Consider the following 12,720-nt stretch of genomic DNA (forward strand, 5'->3'; position numbering starts at 1 on the left):
GGTAAGTGAAGCTTGAAGATATTGAAAGAAAGCAATTGCAGGTGGAGAAGTAAGTCAAAGTTTAATTCAGGATCCTAATGCTAGTTATTTCTAGAGAAAAGTGAGAATTTCTTCGGCCTCCCAGTAAACAATTTCTTAAAAGCAATGTCCAGTAATTGTTTTTACATTTTTGTCTTGCAAATGAGAGGCGCAAATAGTGCAGCAGTCATGTGGCCTCTGGTGAATTGAAAATTTTTCCTCACACATTGATCATAGCTCGTATGAATTAATAAATGAATATAAAAAAAAAAAACACAAAAATTTGTTATATTTTTAATCTATTTAATAAATGGAAAAACAAACTGCTGGCTTCTATTGGTTTCATAATAATTTTTTTTTTTTTTTTTTAATAGGTTTTTGGTGTCAAATAATGGCTTTGTTGTGTAATTAGTTTTCTCTTTGCGTGATATGAGAATTATTTAATAGAAAAAATAAAGTTATTATAAAAACGTTCATAGTTGACTTTAACTCGTGTTTTGTGCTTTTCAACCGTGTTGTTGTGGTTAGTTTAATTTTTTTTTTCTCTTTGTTTGGTTGGCTTAATTTTAATGAGACAACTTTACTATATATGCGTTAAATTAAGCTGCAAATTGTATGGGTTTTACAACAGGCTGGAAAAAAAGGTTACTTTTGGTAGCTTTATTTTGATTTATGACGAACCTGAGAGAAGATAATTCGTTTCATTATAATACCCACCACAACCGATATGTTCGAAATTGCAAATAGTCGAACAGAGCCATTGTAAATTTGTGCTTGCTTTTGATTAGTGTAATCAGATCAGGTATAATCCCTTGTGTGATCATCTGGCGACATCAACATTACATCCCGATAAATTCAATGAATATCAACTGTAACATGTTCGTGGTCACTACTCTCCGTTCGAAATTTATCGATAATATTTAAGAGCATTTTGCCATAGTGAGTAGAAAAAAAGGTTTCTTGTTAGGTAGTATGCTACTGCCCTAAACATAGAAGAGACAATATCTCCTGCGTCATATTTTACACAACGATTGCCCTATAGTGATGCAAGTCATAAGAGAGTCATTGCCGAGACAAAACCAACCATTAATATGGATGGAAAAGTTGAATATATTTGGCTAAAAGGCATTAGATCGAAATGGCATCCGCATAATACAACGCGGGTCGTAGTAAACTAAGCAGAGCAAACATTTTCAAAGACTTACTGCAACAAATACCTGCACAATCCTGCAATGAACCGAAAAGATCAAAAGATGTAATACGAAGACTTGTTAATTCGATGAGGCCTGATAAAATGTTGCAAAATTCGTCAGGGACGTACAAAAGCTGAGATGTGTTGCTGTTATCTGTATTGACCTTTCCCATTTCGTTGCTTGTTGTTTCGATCAATGATTCATGGCTTCGTTGAACAGTTTTTTCACTTTTACCAAATGACAATAAAAAAACAATCCAATTGAATAAGTTCTTGGCTAAAAAGAATAAAAGCAAACCATGGACAGACTATCGGTAAAGAATTTTTATTCTTTTATTACACATATAATTTACAATCGATTAAAAAAGATAATAAGTAAGTGTTATGGCAAGATGAGAAAAATGAAAGGGATTACTGCCCACAAGGGGAACAATGTAACAATGCAGGTATGAAGTTTAAATCAATAAAAAGAAGTTTTATAGACTTAGACGAGTCATTACAATAATTTGAGGATTAAATGACTTGAGGATGACATCTTTCCAATCTCCTTACCTCATTCGATTTATGTAGAGGAGCTATTGCCAAGAAATTTACTCATTGATTGCTCAGTCTGACAAGATATTCTGAGGAAAGGCGTTGAACTAGATTTTCAAGATATGGTAAATACAGACCATAGCGAATAATTTGTTGTTAACGTTCAACGAAGTATTGACGAAGAGTCTTATCGATCGATATTTTGAAATATTACAATATTATCCTTACCAGCTGTTCTCCATATTTGTATGTTATAGTCCAAATAGTTGGACGAATAACTTTGTATAAAATGCCTTTATTTTCTAGATTAAGTTGAGATTCTAGACGAATTAACTGATATAAGTCTTAGGGGTTTCTAGATCAAATTTGACTGGCATTTAGCTTTTATATGATTTTTTTTCGTTTAATCTTTGAATAACTTGTAAGCTAAGACACGCGTTGTTGGGATAGGAATGTTATGCCCATAAGTTAATTCATAGTACTAACGATGCACCCACATTACTTGGTGAGATAAGCTCCCTAAGCACTTCTCTAGGCACTATATTTCATTAAGCTTAAATATAATTAGGAGCTATTCTGGCAGAAACCTAAACGATATGTATCACTGCATTTCAATATCAGTCTCTTTAAAGCCTATCAAAACAACTATCGTTAATATGCGCGATTTGACTATGTCGCATTTAAACCAATAATGAACTGCTGTTATTTACTGTTCTCGGTTGCCAGGATTTCGCATGTTTGGTTGTGGGTGTGTCTCTGTGCTATCTAAGCAAATACTTTGTTTTTTTTCTCTCGCATTTATTTATGTGTGGGTGATCATCTAATAATTTATTTATTTTTTTTACTTTTACTCATATATTTTATAATAGTTTTCAATAATAATTAGTATTACATTTACTTTTATTCGGTTATTGATTTATTTTAGCTGAATTTCATGTGCAACGTGCATAGACCAATGAATAAATAAATTAGTAAAGGGCATGAAATCTCTTGAGTAAATTTTTCAGCATTAATTTTTTTAACATTTCATTTTTGAGTTAAAGTTGTAGCTCGTAGGAAACATTGATGGGATCGTTAGATGCAGATAGGGTTGTTGTGTTATTTGCCTTCGTCACTGTTAAAATATTGTCAGTGATATGAAAATGTATAAGTGAATTGTACACAGCATTGGACGTGGTATTTCACTTTCAATTTTACATACATTGGATCTCTGATGTTCAACCTTAACATATAAACGTCTGTTTTGTAAATAAAATTTAAGCAGTAGATACATTTGAGTTGAAAACAATTTTTTATGCCATCATGCCAGTCTTTATACCATTAGGCCATTTTTACACGTAGGAACATACCACGGCCGTATTTTTTATTCTCAATCTCTTTTTCTCTTTTACGAAACAACAGGATGAAATTTTTGTAATTTTTTTGGGTAAACATTCCATTTCACTAAAAAATTGCACAAAATGGCGGACTTTGATATTTCCATATATGATTTATGGAATTGAGTATGTAAGATACGTTTCAATGAAAATTTTTGAACCTTGTTTGTTTCAATATCAAGCAATAAACAGGCGCGAAAAGGAGATTAGTTCCTGTCAGCTTACGTGGCTCTTGGCAGGATTTTTATATTCATCACTGAAAAGGTTGGGGGTATGCTCATTTTGTCCTCACGCTTGTAGCACGCAAAAGGATAATGCGGAGAACTTAGGTCAGCGTGAAATTCTGAACCGATCTAGTCACGTCTGTTCATTTGTGTGTCTGTATGTTCTTGCATGCCGTTTGGTATGAAAATGGACTAAATTTGTCGAAGGACATGCCCACAGAAAATCGTAAGCTAAACGCGCTTCTTCTTCTTCGTGTCAAATAAAAAACTGTAGAAATCGACCATGCCTACACTAATTTATAAATGATCAAATTTTCGCTTTTTTAACTTTTCTATTTGTTACTCATAAGGCAAACAAGGCATTCTTCACATAACCTTTCATTGGCCGTCTAAGAATAAGTAAATAAATGGACGCCACAAAGTGGAGGATTCGAGTTTTTTTTACCAGTGCAATCAAATAAAAATGTTTACCGAGTAGAATGCGAGAATCAATGTGTGCTAACATTAAAGCAAATCTGGCAAATGTCCCAAAATGGATCAGTTAATTTTTAACTGCCAGTTAATTCTTGAGAGTCGACGTGGCTATCTTATAGGCTTGGCGAGCACAATGTGGCACGTTATGTGCATTAATGCTAAAGTGAATATGGCTGCTGCGATGATATTAACGGTTAACATTTCTTAACAATCCCCTCGATAAGGGTATCAAATAAGAGAGCTTAGGGAACGTGAATTACAGTAAGTTAAAAAAATTCAAAGTAAATTATATAACCAAATTTTTTTTATATATAAAAGCTTAGGGCGTGTGAGAAAATCAATTCCTTACACATTAAAATCTTAAGCGTCCGTAGCTGTTATGAGTAATCACATGAACGCGCACTGAATAAAATTTTGTGATCCATAGTAAGTTAAGTAAAAGCTTATTCAGAAAGTATTTTTTTTATTCGTTAGATGACCTCGCGCACCCTTTAGCATAAAGTATTTAATCTTTATTTTTCTTTTTAAGTAGAATTCAAAATGAAGATCAAATATATTATGATATTATTTGATTAAAATATAAATTGTATATAAATTGTAGAAAATTTTATGAGAAATTTCTTTATGAAATTTTTTTTATGTTAGCCATAATATAAAATCGCGACGCAAGTAGGCACTTTTGTTTATAGGTCATTATATGTATACGTGTATAAAATTAGTTCCGAGTGATAACTATGTTGTATCTCGTAGGTTACCAACACTATGTACTCCGGATTGGTTACTTTTGAAGATACCCATTCAATTTGAGTCTGCTCCAAAGTCGCCTCTTATCAAAAATAGAGAAGAAATTGTTATTATTCGGTCGGCCTGTCTGTGACAGATGTTAAACTCGCCTAAGAGTACAACGCTTTAATTACGTTATTATTTCGTTACACAGTATTGTGTAACCCACAAAAAATCTTCCTAAAGTCCTTTTTCAGGCTAATTGGTGTATAATTTTGCAAACAATATATTTACGCTTAAATCCTATATATTGCATTGAACGATCTTCATTACCATAGTCTGTTTCGAATAAGCACTTTGCTGGATCCTTTGTGACGTGAACTATAATCTCTCTTTTCATTTTGAAGATGATTTAAAATTTCTATATGTCGATTCTGTTTAATAAAACAAATCATGAAACATTCGACATTTGTACGAAACATATCAAATTGCCCTTTAACAATAGAGTGCCTTCCTTGATATCTTTTAAGTGTCCATGTAAGCTTTGTGTGCAAATTTTAGTACGTTCATAACTCTTATGAATTAAATTTTAATTCCGTATCAAAGTTCTATTTTATATTTACTGGATCGGAATTTTCTAATTTCAGGTGTATAAAATCACTTACCCTACCTACTTATTCTCTACTTAAGATGAACAACAACTTTCGGATAAGTTGTCTGTTAGTTTGTGGTGAAAATTGACGCCTTGGACGGTTAAGAGCGGGAACTGCTTTCTTTCCTCTTCACCATGCGACTTGGTAAATGATTGATGGTGAGTTTAAGTCGAATTTCTTGAGTGCAAAATACTAAAAATACAGGTACACAACAAGCACAGAGGAGCTTCTCTAACGAAATTAATAATAATAATAATAATAATACTTTTAAGAAAATCGATTAATATATTATTACTCTCAAAACATCTGAATATAAAACGATTTAATGTTTGTTAGAACAATACAGTGTGCACTTATGTCAAATGTCGCAGACGTTTGTGACACAACATTTTTTTAAAAATATTCACATTTTCGATTTCCGCATTAACGCGGATAGATATCAAGCAAAAATATGAAATTGGCTTCTCTAGATGACACCCAGAACGTATGAATTTCTTTTCAACAAACATAATAAATAGACAAGAAAGTGAAATTACTCATACGTCAGATAGAATTTTTGAAAGAATAGTATCTCGAAATAATTTGCTATAAGAAGTTCAAAATTCTTGCTTATGCTGTTTGCCAACATATTTGCCCAATGTACACCAGAAGGTAACACACTTTTCTAAGAATCAAATCATCCATCATCATAATGTTACAGAAAAATATTTGAAAATAATTTCCTGTTCGTTTCAGTTGATCACTTTTGTTTTAATTTAAAAGAAAAAAAGAAACAAAAATTGGTTTCTCTATCAGATATGACTGAGTTTTACGTTCTACCTTATTAGAGCGCAAAAACCATAATGCAATAGTATAGTTAAACATGCATGGACACGAATCCACATATCCACTTACGTAAATATGTTTATATATATGTTTATACACATTCATACGCACACCTAACATATATATATATATATATATGTATATATAACATTATATTAAACTAAAACAATTCCAATTTATTTACTGCTCTCTATTATATGAATACCATCGTCTAGTATACCGCAAACTAGCCCGACCGCATAGGGTTAACGTATGCCCAATATTGGCAATTGAGTCACTATGCGTTACGAGGCATTACAAAGAGACAGAGCGAGAGCAAGAAAGATGGTCGGTTTTGAAGGTGTGGAAGAGAAAGAATATCGTGGTGTGCCTGTGCGCACACACATGTTTGGGTGAGTATACGTCTATAAGAGTGCATGCGAATTAAGTGGAAAACACAATATTTAAATTTGCATAAGTATATTGCATATATTATTATAACTCATCATTATATGATAACACATACGTTCACGCACTCATACGCTTACATTATTGAAGAATGTTAGTGTCTCTTTAGATGCGCACCCCTACATAAGCATACTTGCATATCAGATCGAAAGGCGCTTAAATGTAAGCAATGAATTGTTTGTGCAAATTGTGTCCTTTCATAATAAAGCTTATCGCAGTAGTTTTACTTATGAATTTGCGGTTTGACTGGCATGAATTACATTCACTATAAACGCATAGTTTCTCTCTGCACGCCTATATATGTTCATGCATGCGGATTTTATTTAAGTGTATGCACTGACTAAACAATTGTGATAAACTTTGAATAATGATGCATTCGAACGAATAGGATTTTTTTTTTTTTTCGATAAATTTAACATTTACTAAATGTTTTCATGACGAGAAATTTTTAAGGCTTTTTTTCTAATAATTTACTTAAACAGTGATTAGCTGTGCGTTCTTAATGCATGAAACTGATTTATTTATCATTCGGTATTCACGCAAAGTTTGACGAGTAGCACTTTAATTGAAGAATAAAGGGATGGTCTTTTTTGGAAGTCGGCCAAAAGGCTTTGTGGATTTATTAATCGCAGAGATAACATAATTATTGGAGATTTCAGCCTAAATAAATTTTTATTTCTTTGACAGATTTAAAGCCAAATGTTTGTGCAAACCTTCCAGCAATGTTTATGTTACTGTGTTTTGTGCAGACGTCTCCAGGAGCAGCAGAGGTCTTTCAGTGCAAATCTGAAATTTAGAGAAATTCGTGTCGGAATTGCCGATTGTTAAGTAAAGGAAGCAAAGGGTTAATAATATTTAATCGATTTTAGACTAATATGAGGTCCATTGCACGGCATTTTCTATTATTTTTAAGAGGACACCTCCCAGTAAGTAGTGCTTAATCTTACGATGTTTGATGATGTGGCTGTTAAATACGTAGCTGTAACTGGCCTCCCTAGCGAATAGAACGCTTACTACCAATTAAGCATCCCCACTACACCTGAAGCCCAGAATAGCACAATAAGCATGGACCATTCTTTCCCTTTAGGACAAGACGACACACATCTAAATCCCTATTAGTGAACGGTCTTACGATCACAGTCTCCCTAAAAAAATTTCTGTCCGAAAAACTGAATCCCATTGTTACCAGGAGTTCGAAAATTGAGAGCGGTCACCCGGGCTCTTATGAATTGCTACGTCATTGTATGATCTGGCATTTGATATTGGTACGCAGGTACACTTTCCCATTGTCTTTGGAATTGACATAAAAATAATTTCAGTTTATTCGGCACAAATTATCGCATTCGGTCATATTGCTTCGTTTGTCTTATGGCCTAGAAAGAGATAGCTGATTGCGCCTGGGACTTGAAATATACTGCGAAAATCATCGCTATAGCGTATCAGACGCTAACCTTAATTGACTAAAGATTTCCATTTTTTAAGCGTGAGGAATTATTGCATTAGGTTGTTGAAAATGGGTTGAAGATGAAGTATCCGATTTCCTTTAGCCCCCAAAATCTGGTAGAGAACGCGAAATCAAATTGTGTTCGGATCCTAACAAATTTTATAAAGGCATTAATCTCATCTCTCTGACCCTCTGAGCAATGAGACAACGTCCCGTTGTCTTCAGTTGTGGCCTCGAAGCGGATGTTCTATTCTCTTCGGGTTCTAAAGAAAGCCTCGCATGGTATACTTAGTTTTCTATTGTATTTATTACTTTCAACAATGGTCCCAAAAGCATTTTAAAAATATTATTGTTGTTATTATAAATTAATTAAGCCAATAAAATAATTCTAGGACTAAAAGTAGGATGAACACTGGCAACTAAGATTATCGGCTCTTTTTCTTTAAGGTAGATTAGATGGTTAGTTTAGTAGCTTTAATAAAGTCAAACATTTTATTGATATTAAGTTCTCCAAGTATTGTCAAGATTTTCATAGGGTTAGATGCTGCGAAAACTAATTTTCGAATATTAGAAAGGATTTCCCATTCAGAAAGTATACCATAAGTTGACCGTAAGATTTTGCCCACAATCGCAGATCGGAGAAGTAGATTTCTTAATAATATGCTTAACTCGTATTCTTGTAAATGTTTTCATCTTGATTTTCTCGACGTTCATTGAATATAGAGATGGAAAGAGCGATGTTTTTCGTCAACTTTTCTCTTGAATTTTTTCCTAATATATTATTGAAGGTCGGATTTTTCGATTATGTCGTCCATAATTAACGATGCGGAAGCTGCGAATTTAACCGCTAGGTCTGTTAGGTCATTTTCCAAGAGATCAAGACGACTTGAAATCCAAAAAAATTTTAACATTATATCCATACGTAGCAACAGTGCTCCTTACCCTAGTAATGTTGTCCCAGTTGGTATTTAAGCTGTCGCGAATAGTTTTTATGACCGACAAACTATCTACGATGATAGTCGTTTTAAGTTTCGCTTTACAAGCAAGATTTGCAGCCTGGACAATGGCTCTAGCTTCGATTTAAAAACAAATAAAAATAATTTTGAGCATTTGGTATAAATAGCAAAAGAATCGTTTACTTCAATAAATCATTTCAATAAAACACTTTCTTAGAAACGCTCTTCTTGTGAAAGTAAAAAAATCAATCAAATCGGTGCAATTGTCTGTCTGCAATTACCAAGCAAACAGACGTTTATAAGATTGGACACGAAGCGCTGCCAAATGATATGAAATTTCTAATCGATTCCATATAGTGGACTCAAAGATAGAAAATATACTTGGTTGGTTTTCCATTTAGATGTTATGGATTTATGCGTTTTTTATCCATACACACTGCGATATAATCATTCTCACGCTTCAATAACTGCCAGTGGTGGGTATTAAAAAAATTTTGGTTTTAAATCAAAGTTTTTTCTTTATATTTTTTAAATTATTTGCTAATGTTGATTATGACACATTCGACTGAAGACTTTTTGCTCATGAAATTTTAAAAAAGTTTTTACCAAAAGAGATTAGTTCTGCTATGAATAATCACGAAGGTTACTAAAATATTAAAAGCTATAAAACTAAGTTCACTCTCATCCTTGTGCTTAGATGCTGCACTCCTTTCCAACCGTTCAGTTTTTTCTTCTTATAACATATTGTACGTTCTGCAAAGCACAGTTTGCTTGTAATTAATATAAAAATTTTTTTTTTTTTTTTGTTCACAGGGATGCGATAATTATGTTACATGCAAGAACAATACTTTACAGTAACTGACATAAATCGTTATCTCACCTCATTTAGTGTCTAAATCATAATAATAAATTATGAACTTTTTTTTTGCGTTTTCCTTCTTTTTTTTTTTTTTTTTTGTCCATATGTGTACATGTGTCAGCGTCTGTGTATGTGTGTGTTCATTTGAGTTTCATCTCTTAAAGCATAAAATTTAATTTAAACTTAGTTATTAGATTTTTGTTTTTTTGAAATTTTTAAATTATTAATATTAATGGTATACATTAGAATACATTTATAGATGTATTTAAGTATATATGTAGTTAGGGAGTATAAAAAAACTTAAAAATGTTTACTAACTTGTGGAACATACTTGCTTCTTTTTTTTTTTGTTTTTTTCATCTTGTAGACACTTAGTTAAAGGATTCATTTACAATGTGCGAAGTATATATATGTAATTGAATTGAATTTTTATTGCAAAGCACTTGCAGTGGCATACAAACAATCCTGCTCGGAGGTCATGGAATAATTCGCTGAATCTCGATCTTCTGGTATGCTGGTGTTAACGAGGCTATTTTCGTAACCGGGTTTTGCGAACGTATGATGGCCGGCCCCCAAGCCCGAATAACCGTAAGGTGATTCGGCAGTTTTGACGTGCGGTAAACGTTTCAATATATTATTGGGATTTGAATAACGTGCTCCATTCGGTAGCACGGTGTGCGTGACTGTCGGCGGCGGGGGCAGAGGTGGTGGTTGAGCTGAGAAATGTCCTTGCAATGCCACTCCCGAATTCGCGTAGAGTGGAGTTTTAAATGAGCTTAAATTACCACCGCCCGCATTGTGGTGCGACTGAGTCATGGAATGAGCGGATGTTGTATAGGCGTTCGATTGATTTTGATTCTGCTGATAATTGTAGTTATGCTGATTAGTTGTAGGCAATGGCATAGTGCTGCAATGTTGAGAATAATCAAATTTCTGTTCGGGGGCCGTGCGCTGCAATGGCAAAGTGGCGCTATTAGTATTACTGCTGCTAGTGAAGCTGGTCATGCGCATATTAGTGCAACGGCCGTATGGCTCTTCTTGTATAGCTGGCTGTGGGGGTTTAGCGGGAGGCTTGCAAGCAGCACGTGGCCTTATGACAACCTCAACGTCACGCTCTTCAGCCGAATGAACACCGCTTGATGATTCGGAGGGCGCTCGCTCGGGCGGCGACGTTGTACTCTCTGTGCCCGTTGAATTTGTATCACTACGTGGTGTCAAAGCTTCTTGGGGTACCCCAGAATCAGCGCGTCGTATGCAGCGTGGTGTTGAACTAGAAGCAATCTTAAAACGGAAAAGTACAAAAAAAAAAAAAGAGACAGAAAAAACAATAACAAGAAAATAGTATAAGAATCTTTACTTTTTCCCTTGGAAACAAAAAACACGTCAAAAGATTAGTAATGTTAGTGCTACAGTGATTTATGTGGTTGTTAAATATCAACCCAAAGCATGTATGTTAAAATCATTTCGGTCGCACATAAATCTGTGTCGAACACATATGCATATAAATGAACTTACATGTGCTTCGTTTGTGTGTACAGTTACGGTGACCGGTGCTAAAGGACTGACTAGATGCTCGGGGGATGAAGAAAGTTGCATAACTTCGGGCATAGCATGGGGGGCCCTTTTGTTTGCTGTTTGCTGTTGTTGATGATTATGTGTGGGCGGTGGCGGTGGCGGAAGTGGTGGCTCCAAATCACGTGTGGAAGCATAAGTAACACTGTCATCTCGTACACAAGCCAACAATTTGCCTTCTTCAGATATATTATCGTCACTAGTAGCAGTACAATTGACATAATCAACCGTACTGTTACCGCTACTACCACCACCAACATTACTAGCATTGATATTAACGCTTACAGTAGCCGTGTGGCTAGTTATAGTCATCGAAGACATCATATGTGGTGGCGGTGGTGGCAGCTCGTCAAATTCACTTAAATGCAATACTTTCACACCACCAACGGGCGGTGTGTGTGTTTTCGTCATAGCACCAATGCCGCCTTTATTCGCCACACCACTGCCACTGCCCACAGCTATGCCCACGACCGTAGCTGCTGTTGCAGATCTTAATGTCGCGTATTCTCCGTCATCAATTTCCCCCGTAGCACTGGTAAAACATACCGTGGTTCCACAGGGCGAATCGCTACAAAGCACAAAAAAACTCTGGATGTAGATGATTTTTGATTTCAAACATGATTATAAGATGTATTGAACGAGTTGTTCGCAAGCATTTAGTAGACAATAAATATATTAAAGAATTCTGTGAAAGTTTTAATTAACGCCACATGATACTCTAGTTTAAATACTTCTGTGAGCATACAACCCGAGATTAAATGCATACTTTCTCATACCGGACTTACCGATAATGGGTTTATGTAAGGTGTATATTCTACTTGATCAGCGTGTATTTCTAAACCGATTTTGACATGTTCTTTCCCCCGCCTGTCAACGTTTGCATCTATGCATGCATCTCTCTAAGAGTTCGCTTCCCTTCTGTGAGTTTGTGTGCGTGTCAGATTTTTTCTTGCTTCTTCGTCCTTTTTTCCAAGATTGTTTTACTTTTTGTTTTTGATTCCCATATGCTTACCTTCGCACTCGATTCGCGTCAAGTATCAAGTTTTGCATTTCGGACTCAGAACGAAAAATGGGAAGTTTGGATATATACAACATATAATGTTCAACCGCTTGATGACTATTTCATATCGCAGGTTGTGTTCTGAAGGGCGACTCTTTATAGTAAGAGTATTGTAGGCGTATTCTTTGATGTGTTTGGGTTATTTTCAAACCCTTTTGCAAATTTGTAGGCGATATCCTCCTTTCCGCGAATAGGAGGATGTGTACCAAACATGATACAAGGCTGGGCAGGTGGACAGATGCACAGACAGAGAAATGGACTTGCTTAAGTGCAATCTGAATTTGAAACTGGCCAAGAATTTATGTACTTCATGTGGTTTTTGAAGGTTGCTTCCGTGCATTATAAATATGTTGAAAAATAAAT

General features: G+C 34.7%; 1 protein-coding gene across 1 annotated transcript in view; it reads right to left on the reverse strand.

The window, feature by feature from the left end:
• Positions 1 to 9,891: 9,891 nt before the first annotated feature.
• Positions 9,892 to 12,720, reverse strand: part of LOC119642733 (protein tincar) — a 240,533-nt gene continuing 237,704 nt past the window's right edge. The window contains exons 9-10 of the mRNA XM_038042000.1: positions 11,241 to 11,865; positions 9,892 to 11,006 (exon numbers count right to left, since the gene is read on the reverse strand). Of these exons, the coding sequence (XP_037897928.1) occupies positions 10,155 to 11,006; positions 11,241 to 11,865 (1,477 nt within the window). The 3' untranslated portion in view covers positions 9,892 to 10,154. The remainder of the gene's footprint in view (positions 11,007 to 11,240; positions 11,866 to 12,720) is intronic.

This window comes from Glossina fuscipes, unplaced genomic scaffold (genome assembly GCF_014805625.2).
Source record: "Glossina fuscipes isolate IAEA_lab_2018 unplaced genomic scaffold, Yale_Gfus_2 257, whole genome shotgun sequence".
NCBI classification, from domain to species: Eukaryota; Metazoa; Arthropoda; class Insecta; order Diptera; family Glossinidae; genus Glossina; species Glossina fuscipes.